The sequence below is a fragment of the Geotrypetes seraphini genome, chromosome 2, assembly GCF_902459505.1.
Source record: "Geotrypetes seraphini chromosome 2, aGeoSer1.1, whole genome shotgun sequence".
Lineage (NCBI taxonomy): Eukaryota > Metazoa > Chordata > Amphibia > Gymnophiona > Dermophiidae > Geotrypetes > Geotrypetes seraphini.
In genome coordinates this window covers 432089531-432105012 of record NC_047085.1, presented here as the reverse complement: position 1 = coordinate 432105012, position 15482 = coordinate 432089531, and the positions used below count along the sequence as shown (strand labels likewise).

At 39.1% G+C, this 15482-nt stretch overlaps 1 protein-coding gene across 1 annotated transcript in view; it reads right to left on the bottom strand.

Moving 5' to 3' along the window:
* Positions 1–15482, bottom strand: part of MRC1 (mannose receptor C-type 1) — a 239932-nt gene that overhangs the window by 126462 nt on the left and 97988 nt on the right. The window contains 2 exon segments of the mRNA XM_033932883.1: positions 9248–9336; positions 9339–9446. Of these exon segments, the coding sequence (XP_033788774.1) occupies positions 9248–9336; positions 9339–9446 (197 nt within the window).

Genomic DNA, 15482 nt, shown 5'->3' with positions numbered 1-15482 from the left:
TCTAGACGTTTTACCAAGCCAAAGAAATTTTGTAAGAATCCCATTTAGTTTTTATAAAAAGAACTCTGATAATAAACCTGGTAACATACTCATTTGGTAACAAACTACAGGCGAGATCATCATTTTGATGGTTTGGACTCTCCCCACCAAGAAAGATGTAATGGATTCCAAAGCTCACACATTTCTTTAACCTTCAACAATAGGGATTTTTCATTTACAGTACTGCATTGTATCTTCCAATGATTTTTGAATCATTATACCCAAATATTTTATTCCATCTTCCTTCCAAAGGAATGGGAATGGATCAAATAAACCTTTTACACAATGTACATTCTATGGAAGAACCTCTGATTTACTCCAATGTATCTTATAACCAGAAAATTTACCAAAATGATCAATCAATTCCAGTAAATGAGGGATGGTTGATTCAGGATTCTTCAAATGAAGCAAAATATCATCTGCATAAGCCGAAACTTTATAATCTCGACCTGCATATGGAATTCCCTGCATCTCCTTTGCCTGCCGAATGGCCAACAAGGGTTCCAAAACAATATCAAAAAGCAAAGGAGATAAGGACATCCTTATCTAACTCCCCTCTTTAAACTAAAACGTTCAGAGAATGCATTATAAATATATAATCTGACTGAAGGGGGAACTATACAAGGTTTGAATCATTTGAATAAATCCAGATCCTATTCCAACCCAATCCATTGCTTGGTACATAAAATCCATTCTACTTGATCAAAGGCCTTCTCTACATCCAAGGTTACCAAGAAGGCCGGATCCCTCAATAGATTTTGCTAAATTAAGCATATGAAGTGCTTAGCTAGTATTATTTGCAGAATGTCTTTGAACAACAAACCCGTTTGGTGCATTCCAATTATATAAGGGAAAGACTTAGCTAATCTCAGAGCCAATAGTTTAGCCAGAATTTTTCCATCTACATTCATTAAAGAAATCGGCCTATAGTTTGAAACCAACATGGGATCTCTGTTTGGCTTTGGCAAAGCAATAGTAAGTGCTTCTGCTATAGTACCTGATATCTGACCCTTCGTCAGTTTCAAGTTTCAAGTTTTATTAGGTTTTTATATACCGCCTATCAAGATTATCTAAGCAGTTTTTACAATCAGGTACTCAAGCATTTGCCCTATCTGTCCCGGTGGCTCACTAATCTATCTAACGTACCTGGGGCTACGGAGGATTAAGTGACTTGCCCAGGGTCACAAGGTGCAGTGCGGGGTTTGAATCCCACAACCCCAGGGTGCTGAGGCTGTAGCTCCAACCACTGCGCCACACACTCCTTGTGATTGATATAATTGAAAAAGATGAGGTAATAGTATATTTGAAAAAATATTGAAAAACTCCACTGTAATCCATCACTTCCCGGAGCGGACCTAGCTCTGAGAGTCTTTAATGCTGACTGAGCTCTGTAGATGATATAGCACCTCAAGCTTTTTTTTTATATGCTCTGGAATTTTTGGCCCATTAATTGAATTAAAAAAATCTCTTCCTTCATTCTCTGTATTTGAATATCGCTTAGAAGAATATAAAGCTTTATAATATTCCATAAATTGATTTAAAACATCTGGTATGTGGGTAAAAATCTTACCCTTTTCATCCTTAATGGCCACAATCTTTCCTCTTTTCTTTTTAGCTTTCAGATAATTAGCTAATACTCTTCCCACTTTATTCGAGTTTCTGTAATACACCGCATGCTGACGAAACAATCTTTCCTAGCCAATTGTGAGAAAATCTCATTATACTTGTATTAGCTTTCAACAGGGCATTCAAAGTATCTTGCTCCCATTTTAAAGCCAATTATGATTTTAAAGCAGAAATAATTTGTTCTAAATTAGAAAATTCTAATCTAAGTAATTTCCTAATATGTGCCGAATATGAAATAATCTGCCCTCTTAGAGTTGCCTTGAAAGCATCCCATATAATTTCCAAGAGATCTCCTCCGAGGTATTGAATTGAAAATACTCATTCATTTTTTATTTTGAATTTTCCTCAAGAAAGTTTGAATCAGCAAGCAGTGTATTATCGAACCTCCAAACAGGTTAGAATCTTCTTCAGTGAACTGATAATCAATCCAAATTCCAGCATGATCTGATCAATATGATTAGAGTCTATGCTGGCTTTTGTAACCTGTAGAATTAGATGATCCGAAACAAAGAAATAATCAATTCTTGAAAATGATTTATGAACTTGGGAACAAAACATAAATTTTCAAGCATTAAAATGAAAAATCCGCCATATATCTTTTAATCCACAATTATGCACAAAAATTATCTAAACCTAGGATTTTAATTGTCTACTTGGTTGTTTATCCATTATTGGATCAATTACAGCATTGAAATCTCCAGCTACAAATTAAATTAGATTTTAGTGAGCAAAAGAATTACTTGGAGCTTTTTAAACAATTTCACCTGATTGTATTTGGTGCATAAAATGTTAAAATAGTGTCAGGTATCATTTCCTGATGTCATATTAACATGGAGCCATCTACCCATTGGATCAGCACGAAAGTTATCAATTAGTAGCAGAAATCTTCTTATTAATCATGATTGCCAACCTGCCTTTTTCCCCATTGCTGGAGCAAAAAAACAATGTTTATCCACCCTCCATTCTAATTTGGCTGCCTCTTTAGCTGACAAATGGGTTTCTTGTATTAAAATATATGTCTTGCTTGTTGCTTTCTTCAGAAAGTTAAGAATCACTTTTTCTTCTTGATGGGATGATTGAGTCCATTAACGTTCAAGGAATAGAATTTTAAAGCCATTTTATTTGATTAATACATGTTAAAGAATTGACCCCTAATTTCCTTTTAGCCTAATCTAAAATTCCCCCCACTCCCTCCCCTAACCCATCCCTGCATATAATATGAAAGCTTGTGTTACAAAACCACACAAGAGGTTTTTAGCACCGACCAGCGTGCTGAATGCTCTGCGCTGCTCCAAAAGTCATAGAGTTCCTATGAGCGCCAGAGTAGCGCAAAGCATTCAGCATGCCAGCTGGCGCTAAAAACCTCTGAGATTAATTTCCTGCAATTCATGTGTGTGAAGGTTATTTCACTTGGAGGTAAAATACAGTTTCACTATTTCAATTATATAGTCACTTGGGTACTTTGGTTTTAGCAGAAGGATGTGGACTACAAGCTCCGACAATCACTAGTGGCTCTTAACGGTTCACATTCATATAACCAAACTTGAGTTTTCAGTTGTGGCTTTGTCAGACCCAGGTAATGTTTCAGCTGTAGATTCAGTTTCAGCCAAAAGCTTTCATGATTCTCTAAAAGGTGTGTGCACCTTAACGAATTGTGCTAAGCACCAGTGCATGTCGTAACTTTTAGGCGCACCTGTTTAGGCCAAGGCAAACCAGGCCTAACACCTGCACGTAACTTGTATGTGCATCGAGTGTATTCTATCGCAGTGCACATAAGAACATAAGAATTTGCCTCCGCCGAGTCAGACCAGCGGTCCATCCCGCCCAGCGGTCCACTCCCGTGGCGGCCCTCCAGGTCTATCACCTGTGCTGTGGTCCCTGACTATTCCTATAACCTACCTCAACTCCTATCTGTACCCCTCAATCCCCTTATCATCTAGGAACCTATCCAAACCTTCTTTGAAGCCCTATAATGTGCTCTGTCCTATCACGGCCTCCGGAAGTGCATTCCACATGTCCACAAACGTACTCCACCCGAACCAGATGGGATTTCAGAAATTTCATAATACAGAATATTCAATGTTAGGATTGATAACGAACATTCACTACTATCTAGACCATCACAAATCCGTAATTCTTTTCTCATTAGACCTAACCGCAGCTTTCGATACAATTGATCACGATCTACTACTCAAAAGACTAGAATCCATAGGTGTCGCTGACCATGTCTTAAAGTGGTTTATTTCATTTCTCTTCAACCGTTCTTCTATGGTCAGATACAACGAAACAAATTCCAAAGCCTTTCATTAACCTATGGTATTCCCCAAGTTCCATTCTCCTCCCCCTTTTACTGTTCAGTATTTTCCTTTCTCCATTATTGAGCCTCTGTCATCAATTATGCTTTCACCACATACACTTACGCAGACGATATACAACTTCTATACCCGTAAATCCAGAAAACATGGGACGAAATAAATGCAATCAATAAGAAACTCGAGATCATAAAATAATTGGCTTAATTCAAATAAACTAGCCTTAAACATTCAAAAAACTAAATCAATGCTTTTCTCTTGGAAAAAGGATCTTCTCCTGAGCACTCCTTTTGTCCTTAACAATATCCCCTTAGAGGTAGTATCTTCTCTAAAAATCTTAGGTGTCATCGTTGATGATAAACTCTCAATTCATGACCATATTAGTAACACAGTTAAAATATGCTTTTACAAACTACTTATGATACTCTCTATCTCCAAATTTCTCGAGCCCAAATCGATTAATATATTAATTCACTCTCATATCATAGCTAGACTCGACTATTGTAATTCTCTTTTAATCAATATTATATAAAAGGAAAACAGACGTTTACAAATAATACAAAACACGGCCATTAAACTCATTCACAACCCAAAAAAATATGATCATGTCACCCCTCTACTAATCAACTCCCATTGGCTCCCAATTGGTCATCGCATTACTTTTAAAATATTACTTTTAGTATTTAAAACTTTAACCTTTAAAGAACCATAATTCATCAACAGAATGCTCATTCCCCAAAATACTTCCCGGTCCCTTCGTTCGACATCACAAAATCTCTTAGCAGTCCCTTCATTGAAAATCATAGGTATTAGAAGACAAGATATGTTCTCGGTAATGGCCCCCCAGCTGTGGAACTCACTTCCCCAGTATATTAGAGAGGAAAAAGATCTTAATCATTTTTAAAAACTTCTTAAAGTTATCTTTTTAAAGATGCATTTAATATTTAATTTTAGAGGAAGATTTTTGGCTCAGTCTCTTACACCATCTATTGTTTTCTCCTAGCTTTAATCTTTTTTTTTTCTGAAACCAGGAACATTGTAACTTTGCCCCGCTTTCCCACTTGTCTCGTGTCTTTCTTTGATTTGTAAGTCTGATGCTACGCTTGTTAAAGTATATAACATGATTTTATATAATTATAAATCGCTTAGCAACACGAATAAGCGATTCATCAAATATTAATAAAAACTTGAAACTTGAATCCATCCATGTTCCCTTTTCAAATTCATGCACTAGACCTGATGCACAGCATTTTGCATCTACCACGTTGCATGTATAGCTTCTAATTAGTGCCAATTACTGTCACTGCTGTCAGGGCTTTGCCGGCTTTTTTTTTTTTTTTTTTTAATAGGTTGCAAAATATCAGGCCTATTAAAAAAAAAAAGAAAGAAAAAGCCTCCCCTGTGTCGAATCCCCCCCTCCCCCATGCGTGCCTGAATCGGCATCCCCCCCCACCCCACCTCATCCGACTGGCACGGTCCACCACCTCCCCGTACCTTTAAAACTGTTAGGAGCTGGAGGGGTGCCCCAGTTCCCTCCTGCCCTGTCCGCACCCCCTCCACCCCCCCCCCCCCCGACTGGCCCACCGCACACTCCGGCCCACGCTATAGAGGAGGCTTTTTTTTTCCATTTTGGCTGTTTTTTGACAGGTCTGCATATCTTTCCTTTTTTTTTTTTTTTTTTTTAATGGGGCAGATATTTTGTTGTGTAACACACACAAAATATCTGTGCCATAGAAAAAAAATGAATAAAGAAAGACAGGCAAGCCTGTCATAAAACCTGCAGACCTGTCGGTAATTTGGCACCATAAGTAGAATTTGGTGGTTCGTATGGATTTTTTCCCTATTTTTGAGTGCTCTTTATTGAACTTGGCCCAAAATGCTTCAAATAGAAAACTTATATACCGATCGTAAGATAAGATACAAATGCTGGTCTTTGGACATTTTGGAACCCCATCATGATAGGTTCTTGGGGAGGGGGGGGGCTGGTACTTATTGTAATGAATAATTCTATTCCATTGCAATAGTGATGATTTTAAAAGTAGAGCATAGGATCTTCCATACATGAACAAGCAAAAGTCCCCTGCCCAGAATCCCTGCCCACTTAGTATCCCAGCATTCCTAGCCTTCCAGAGCACAAAGGTATGGAAGCCTCATGCTTTCTTTTTCTCTTTGTTACTGTTCTGTCATTTATGAATACTTGCTGTGTGATATACTACAATCATATGGTCTGGCTGGGAAAAAGGTGAGGCAAATACTAGAGAGGCCCCTGCCCCAGTTGAACCTATTACCCCCCCCCCCCCCGCCCCCCAATATACACTGCATCTGAAGTATGGGTACCTCTTTTTCCCAGAGAAAGCAGGAACTGAGGAGGGGGGAGGATTTTTTATAAATGGTGCCCTAGGGTTAGGTCTAGTGACGCCCAACTAAAAATCGCTCACAATTTTTTTAAATTTACTTAATTGATGTGGTAATCAACCATGACATTAAAATCCAATTAAAAAAAAAAATTAATTAGGATTGCACAGGGAATATTGCATGGCATCAACGAAGCCTAAGTCAAGGCACCTACTGGCACCTAATTGAAACCTATCTGAAAGGTAGACATGGTTAGGGGCAGAGAATAGGCGTGGTTTGACTTAGGTGTTGCTAGGCATCTGTGTTAGGTGCCAGTAAATTAGGCCAGGATAACCTTGGCCTATATCTACCACAAATACGCCTGGTGATGCCTAAGCATGCCTAGGCCCGCTAAGCGTGATTCTATAAGCGGTGCATAACAGTTGATTGATAATTGTGCCGACCAGCACCTACAAGTTAGGTGTGGTTAGGTGCCATTTATAGAATCAGGCCCTAGGTGTCACAATTGTACAATGATGGAAACTTTCTCTTTCCAAATTATTGACTTGAGGGTGGCACAGAAACTGCACATTAGAGCCATAGGATAATAATAATAATAATAATAATTTATTTCTTATATACCGCTATACCGTGAAGTTCGAAGCGGTTTACAATAAAGATACATTTGACAGTACATGGGATAGAAACAGTTTACAATAAAGATACATTTAGTCAGTACATGGGATGCAAGTGGTTTACATTAAAGATTCATTTTGTCAGTACATGGGATACAAGTGGGTTACAGTAAAGATATATTTTGTCAGTACATGGGATGCAAGTGGGTTACAATACAAGTGGTTTACTATCAAGGTGCATTTAGTCAGTGTAAGGGATTACAGGTGGTTACCATAAAGATACATTTAGTCAGTACATGGGTTACAATGAAGATACGTTTTGTCAGTACATGGGGTGCAGGTGGGTTACAATAAAGATACATTATGTCAGTACATGAGATTCAAGGTGGAAAGTATAATTAGTTTCGGGTCTTGGAATTAGGGGGCGAGGTGGAAGGGTCATGGTGAGGAAGAGTTGGGTATGGGAATTTAGAATTTGTTAAACAGTCGAGTTTTCAATGCTTCTATCATGAACCTAATGCAAAGGTTTTGCTCTCCGGTGCAGGAAACTAATGGGATGCAAATTACTACCACATTAAAAAGTTTGCACTGTCATCCCCTCCATAAAACACAAAACAAAACAAAAACCCAGTACACACTATGGTGATAGAAAGCAGACATTTTCTGCAGAGAGCAAAAGACTGCCTATCTTCCTATGCAGTGAATGGCTCTTGCTCATACCAGAAGGGTCACATTTTTTTTTAAAAAAGCCTGCTGCCATATTAGGGGTCCACTCCCCCAAGATCAACCCAATCCTCTGATCCTGATCCCTCTCCCCAAGAGGTTCGCTCACTCCTCTGTACCCCACTCCTCCCAAAAAATATCCCTAGTAGTCTAGTGGATACCCAACCTCCCCCCCATCCCTATTCCAAAAGGAATACATGGTAGTCTAGTGGATCCCCAAAACTAGATCTCCCACCAATAGCTTGAAGGTGCCTGTCCCTGAGCTGTGCATCCCAGGATGCACAACTTGAAATAAGGCACAGCCATTTTGGAAAACAGCAGTGCAGAGGGAAGAGTAAGTGGGCATTGCATCTGTCCCTTCTTCAAAGTACATGGGAGAGTCTGGGGTCTGGAGGTAGGGAGTCCACTACACTACTAAGGATTTACTTTTAGTTTGGGTGTGTTGGGGGAGACTGGAGGGTCAGGATAGGGAACTGGAGCATGAGTGAGCTTTCTGCGGTTGTGGATTTTGGATCAGGGGTCAGGAGACCCTTGCCAAGAGACTTCTGCCTTGATGCAACTGCTACAAAAGAGCAAGCTAACCCTTCTACACTTTCTCAGACCTAGTGTTCAGATTCTTGTGTTGTGTTTTACTTTAATAAATTTTCTGCTACAGTTCTCTGACTCAGGACAAAATGACTAACAGTATCCATTTTAATATCATAAGCACTGGTGTCTAAAGCTTCCTTGCAAAACCATTTTCTGAAACCAGCAGCACCCGCACAGAATTGTTGGATAAGTGGGATATACATTTTTAAATAAATAAAATTGATCACAGATATTGTGCTAACTCCACACTTCTGTCCGCTCTAGTTTTCTGTATCAACCCTTCTAATTTGTCAGGGCACACTGAGTTAACCCTTGCTTTTGTTTTTGAATAATTTTTTTCTTTAAAGAAAAAAGTTTCTTGTCCCCTCCCTCTTTCCTGAAGTGGTATTCAGAGAGTGGCATAGACTCATTTTGGCGAGACTGCTAATGCCCTCTTATTGTACTGGAGTCATTTAAGATTGAAAGATTCATCTACCAGCCCAAAGTGAAATTCAGTATTACAATATAAATAGCATCAGCATATCTGACATTGCTAAATTTATAATGGTAGGAAAATGGAAATATTAGTGCATAAGCATGCCTATATGCATGGGAATAAACTTTTAAAACAATGCTCTGATCTAGATTTTATAGCTGTTAAAAGGTCTGGGAACATTCAGGATATTTTGTGAGAACTGACTAAATCCTGACAATTTTCAGTAGTTGATAAACAGCAATCTTCTAGGTAACATGTCCATACTTTAAATAACTATTAAGGTTGTCTCAGTAATTTATATATATAGCTTCGCTATACTCTTTATCCAAATGTATGGACCTTCAGACCACCATAAGGGTACATACCCCTGGCCTTATGGTGGTCTGAAAGTCCATACATTTGGATAAAGAGTATAGCGAAGCTATATATATAAATTACCGAGACAACCTTTATAGTTGTTTGATTATATTGAAGGTACAACTGAGGCTTACTTACTTACTTACTTACATACTTACTTTAAAACATGTCCCAATTTTGTCACTTGTCTCCCAGTCTTCTAGGCATTTGGGCATAGGGGTTGTTACTGGAGGTGGTGGTGGAGTTACCCTTCAGCCCACTCTTTGCAGATAAACTTTGCCTTCTCTGTACAATTTGTAACATCCCATAAGCCACCTGCAATTCCAGTGTTCATTACAACGCATCCTGGATTTCTTCCTTCATGAGAAACAGAAGAAACAATTAATTATTGCCTTTGGTTTTTAAATTAAGGAATAAAAGTGATAAAACAACTTAACATGGTAAAAGTATATACATTTGCCTACCACGCAATTTCTTTGAAATCTAACCTTATAACATAACTTTATTCTTCTATACCGCCATAATCAAACAATTTCTAGGTGGTTTACGCAGAAGAGGGCTGACAATCAGCGAAATAAAATTAATTGAAAACAGCAATTTTCCTAAAAAATTTCGTATAAAATTTTAGCTAACAGTAATGTTCTCGTTTAGGTAATAAATTTATCAAACAACTTTGACTTAATTACTTTTCGAAATGCATCATAAGAACACAATTCCACCAATTCAATTACCCCACAAGGACTGCTGCTTACTTGCTTGAAATGCAAGTCTTGTACAAAAAGTCAGTACATGGGATACAAGTACATTGTCAGTACATGGGATACAAGTGTCTTATATCTGCAGCCAGTAATTTTTGGATAGGCAAATAAATTGGAGTATTTTTTAGTTTCTAGACTCCACCTTCACCTTTTTCCCCAACCCCTGGGTTTTCCTATTTGACAGGACTTAGACCCTATCGAAATAATCCCTTTGCTGACTTTATGTCAATCAATTGGTCTCAGCAAATACACTTACGTGGATGATATTCAGATTATCTATCCAAAGACACATCTATACTGATGACATCACTCATCAATTTAAAGCTCAATCAGATAAGCCACTGGCTTAGTGATAATATGCTTTCGTTGAATATCACTAAAACCAAATGTCTTCTCTTTCCATGGAAAGAAAATATTAGTCTAACAACCCCAATAACTATCAACAATAAACCAATAAACCTTGTTAGTTCGACCAAAATCCTTGGGGTATTGATCGACAATAAACTATCCTACCATTCTCAAATCAGTGCAGTTGTTAAGAACTGGTTTTAGAAACTCAGAATGATTAAATCCATATCCAACATTCTTGATTCTCAGTCCCTTAACATTTTGATTCACTCCCTCATAATTTCCAAACTTGACTACTGCAACTACCTGCTCAAAGGAGTCTGCCAAAAAGACATCCCATGATTACAACTAATCCAAATACTGTCATAAAAATTATTACAAACAAAAAAAAATTTGATCACGTTACTTCCCTGTTAAAAGGTGCTCACTGGCTATCTATCCATCAATCAATGTATCACTTACAAAATAGCTCTAATCTCCTACAAAACAATGTTTTTTCCACTCCACATTTACCATCCCTTTTTTACTAATTCTACTTCAATGTATTTTAAACAATCCTTCCTCCCCTACTTTCCTTCTGTTTCATGTACGTTAACCTAAATTCTTCTAGGATTTTTTAATATTTGATAAAATATTTAATTTATTTTAATTGGGTTTTTTTGCAATTTTTTTATATTGTACACCATTTATATACTTATTTTGATAGATGGTATATCAAATATAAAGATACTTGAAACTTGAAAACCAAGGAACCTGCTTTTATCCATATATACCTGATTCCACATGATCCTCTGAGAACCTTAAGCATCTTCTTCATGTCCCATCCCTAAAAATCATTAGTACCCATAGGGCTTCTTCTTTCACAACGATTGCACCAACAATATGGAATTCATTACCATTATATTTAAGGTTCAAACAGAATTTAGATAAATTCAAGGGTGGCCTCAAAAGCTTCTTATTTAAAGAAGCATACGACTGTTAATCGATCTAAGGGACTTTGCAAGCTTATTTTCTATACTAAAATTGATTTTTCCCTTTCCCATGTTATTATCCTTAATTGTTCTTTCTTTCTTTTAAATTGTATTTCTCCCCACTATCCTATTGTTTCATGTTAATAAACTTATGTTATTAATAATTTGTTAACTGGACCCCTTTTCAAATTTTTACTGTAAAACGCGTGGAATTTATGATTAGCGTTTTAATCAAATTTTTAATAAACTTGAAACTTGCCTCTTTAGCAAGAAGGCAGTGGTTGTGTAGATGGCTCTTACGCATTTGGGAAGTATGCCAAAGGTGGAACTGATGTTGTCAAGTCAATAAACTAAGAAACTTAGGATGGAAAATGATCTTTTGCCTCTTTCTGGCAAACTCAAAAGGGAGAATAGGCCTCCTGAGATTGATTCCTAGTTATTGGCCTAGCTGCTGGATTTCTGCCTTTTAAAAAGTGGATGGGAAGCCTGAATTTAGGTTATGACCAGTGTGGAGATTCACTAGAAGATAGAACATGTAGCTTGTGCATAGTTTCCAGTCACAGCCTGTCCCTCATTCTCTGAATGCCTTTTTTTTCATATGACTAAAATTTGTACATTGTGAAACTATTTGTATATCGTCTACAAATTCCTGAGTGCTGCACAGCAGGTAAAAGTGAATAGATATTTTATTCTTTCAAAAAGTACAAAGACCAAAGGACACTTTAAAAAGTATATCCACATAATTTCATTGAAACAAATACAATAGAATCTCAGTTATCCGGCACCCATGGGGATTGGTGGATGCTGGATAACTATAGTTTCTGGTTGAGAGTTAATATAAAAATAGTTGTGTCTCCCTTCCCATCTCATTCTATCATCCCCACCCCCATACACACTTGTAGGCCCAGCAACTTCTTCCCATCTTTCTTGGTCAGTTTCTCTTTCCCCTTTGCCCTCTATACTCCCTCCCTCCCTTACCTGAAACAGCGGAGCAGGTCCTGACAACACCCTCCCTCCGTTCCCAAACCAGTAGAGCCGGTACTGAACCCCCCCTCCTCCCTCCCTCATCAGCTGATGTAGTGGCAGCCAGCAGCAGAGGAAGTGCCAGTAAACAGGCAGCTTCTGGCCAGCCCCAGTAGGGCCTTTCCTCTGCTGCATTGGAAGTGGCACAGCAGAGGAAAGGCCCTGCAGGGGCTGGCCAGAAGCTCCTATTTACCGGTGCTACCTCTGTTCGCTGGCTGCCATTACATCGATGGGTGAGTAAGGGAGGAGAGGAGGGGGTTGTCAGTACTGGCTCTGCTGCTTCGGGAACAGAGGGAGGGAGGAGGTTGTCAGGACTGGTTCTACTGCTTTGGAAATGGAGAGGGGGGGTTGTCAAAACCGGCTCTGATGCTTTGGGAATGGAGAGAGGGAGGGAGATCGGTGGCTGCCATGATGCTTCGAGAGCTGGAGAGAGGGAGGGAAGGACAGAGATTGGTGTCTGCCGCAATGCTTCAGGAGCTGGAGGGAGATTGGTGGCTGCCGCGATGCTATGGGAGCTGGAGGGAGAGAGGGAGATTTGTGAATGCTGCTGATCTTTCTGGGGCTAGAGGGAGGGAGGGGAGGTTATTGGGACATTGTCTTAGGAACGCAGGAGACAATTTTTTTTTGCAGACAATATTTTTGCTGGTTGGTTGAGTGTGTCGGTTAATTGAATGTCAGTTAGCCGAGATTTTACTGTAGAAGGAAATACACAAAAATATATATCTCATAAGAACATAATAATTGCCATACAGGGACAGACTAAAGGTCCATCAAGCCCAGTATCCTGTTTTCAACAGTGGCCAACCCAGATCCCAAATAGTAAAACAGATTTTATGCTGCTTATCCTAAAAATAAGCAATGGGTTTTCCCCAAGTCATCTCAATAATGGCCTATGGACTTCTCTTTTAGGAAATTATCCAAAAGTTGTTTTTTTTTAACCCTTCTAAGCTAACTGATTTCACTACATTCTCCGGCAACAAATTCTATAGATTAATTAGAAGAATAAACTCAAATAGTGTATTTAAACAGAGAAAAGAATTGTGATTCCTAAGCATGGAGGAGCATCAGAGAAACACAAGTGGGAAAACTCTATAATCACAATTCAGCATCAAAATAAATCAGTACTGGATAGTATTCTCTAACAGGCGTTCTGGGATTGGTGCCCTTTATAGAATAGTGTATAGCAGTGTTCTTCAAACTATGGACCAGCAGAAATAAAATAATTATTTTGTGGACTGGCACTGGTCCGCGGACTGGCGGTTGAAGAACACTGGGCTAAGTCATGCACCAGACCCTGCCCATTTCTACCACAGACCCCGCCCCCATAATACACTTCTCCCTCCGTATTCGCTGTGATAGGGGATTAACAGAAGTGCAAATATTGAAAAACCGCAAATAACTTTTTTATATGTTATTTGCTGTTTTCTATTAAAAACCATAGTGAATATGATCAAACCGTGAATAACATGGTGGGAGACCTGGCCTGTTTCTGAAGGAGAGGCAAAACACGGTGAACAAAGTGCTTGGAATCAGCTATTTCTCTATGCAAGCTGATGTAATTTGGAGGGAGGAGCCAGCAAGCTAAAAAACGTGAATAATCGAAACCGCGAATAAGGAGGGAGAAGTGTAGTACTAATTGTAACAACATTTTTTCCATTTATTTTTCATATACACACACACATAATATAATCTTATTAACAACATATTATGGTTAACCACAAAATTAAACTATACAAAGCACACTGTATGCTTCTCAACATTCATTCCTACCAAACACATATAACCCCATGCAAATACGGGACCAAACACTAACAGTCCTAATATATATAAACAAACTCTACGATGCAAAACTCTACATGCAGTACAACCCCAGAGAAAAAGAAAGAAATGCATTTCTTCCAGAACAGTGCAAAATACAGGCAGCAGATGTAAATTCTCAGAATTGACACAATTCAATCACTAAATTGAAAATAAATCATTCCCCTACCTTTGTTGTCTCCCTCCCTCCATGCTGTGCCTTAACTTCTGGCCTGCTCCCGCCTGGCCATTTTATGCCACCCCCGGTGTTATCTTCAGGCTGGCACCCTCTTCCTCAGTGCCACAGCCCACAAAGCCACGGGCAGGGCTCCTTACATGTCCTGTGCCTCACCCGACAGCCTTCCCTCTGACATTGTGACGTCAGAGAGAAGGCTTCCGATTCAGGTGCAGGACACCCATAGGAGCCGCTGCCCATGGCTTTATGCACTGCAGCACTGAGGAAGAGGGAGCCAGCCCAAAGATAACGCTGCATCAATCGCACCGTGGACGGGCAGCTGAAGAACACTGTCTCAGGCCCAATACACATGCTGGCCCTGTGGACTGGCAGGAAATTTCTGCAGATCAGCACCAGTCCGCGGACTGGCGGTTGAAGAACACTGGTGTATATACTGGGATTAGTGCTCAACTTTGAATGCAAAAAGTTATACCAATTGAATCTATGTGTAAACCCCAGTGCATAAGTTGAGTGCAGATCCTGCCCCCCAATTCTATAACACTGTGCGCACTTTAAGAAATGCCCCTAGCCCACCTTTCTCCTTTGCCGATTTGCGCAGAACATTTACATGCTATTCTATAAATGGGCTTTATCCCAAGGTGATGCTGTAAATCACCCTTAATGCCTTGTAACAAAGAAGTAACAATCAATTTACCCGGCCCTCAGAGATGCCACCTGGGGGATCAACAATCATATCCCCCGCTTTACGCACCTAATCGTCATCGGGTCAGTGCAGAGTGTGAGACTGGTATATCATTTTTTTCTTTTTCTTTTGTTTTTTATATATGTGATGAACTCTTATACTGATTTAAAACAATAAATATTTCTAATGAGTTTGAAATGAATACTTAGCTTAACCGGATGGTAAATGGCGGTTGACAAGGGATAACAAGCCAACATGTTTCACCCGTAGAGGGGGTTTCCTCAGGCTACTATCCCTGCAACAAGAAACGTCGCTTTAGTATGGGCAACGCTAAGTATAATATAGAATATAAAATGTAATATAACATTCACACTATAAATATATTTATATTCATACCTTTTTGAGCTAGTTATACATGACTTGGCCACCCGATCTAAGTTCTCAAGATGGCCGCGGCGTGGTAAAAGGTGTCTTTAAATTTCCCGGAACCCGGAAGTGAGGTGGGAAGGGGAGGGCAAAAAGAACCCGACCTCTACGTCACCCAGCTTGAGGGGGGGAAATATACAAAGGATAAATCAAATGTTTTCTATCCTCCCATCATGTTGTAGGAACGATTGT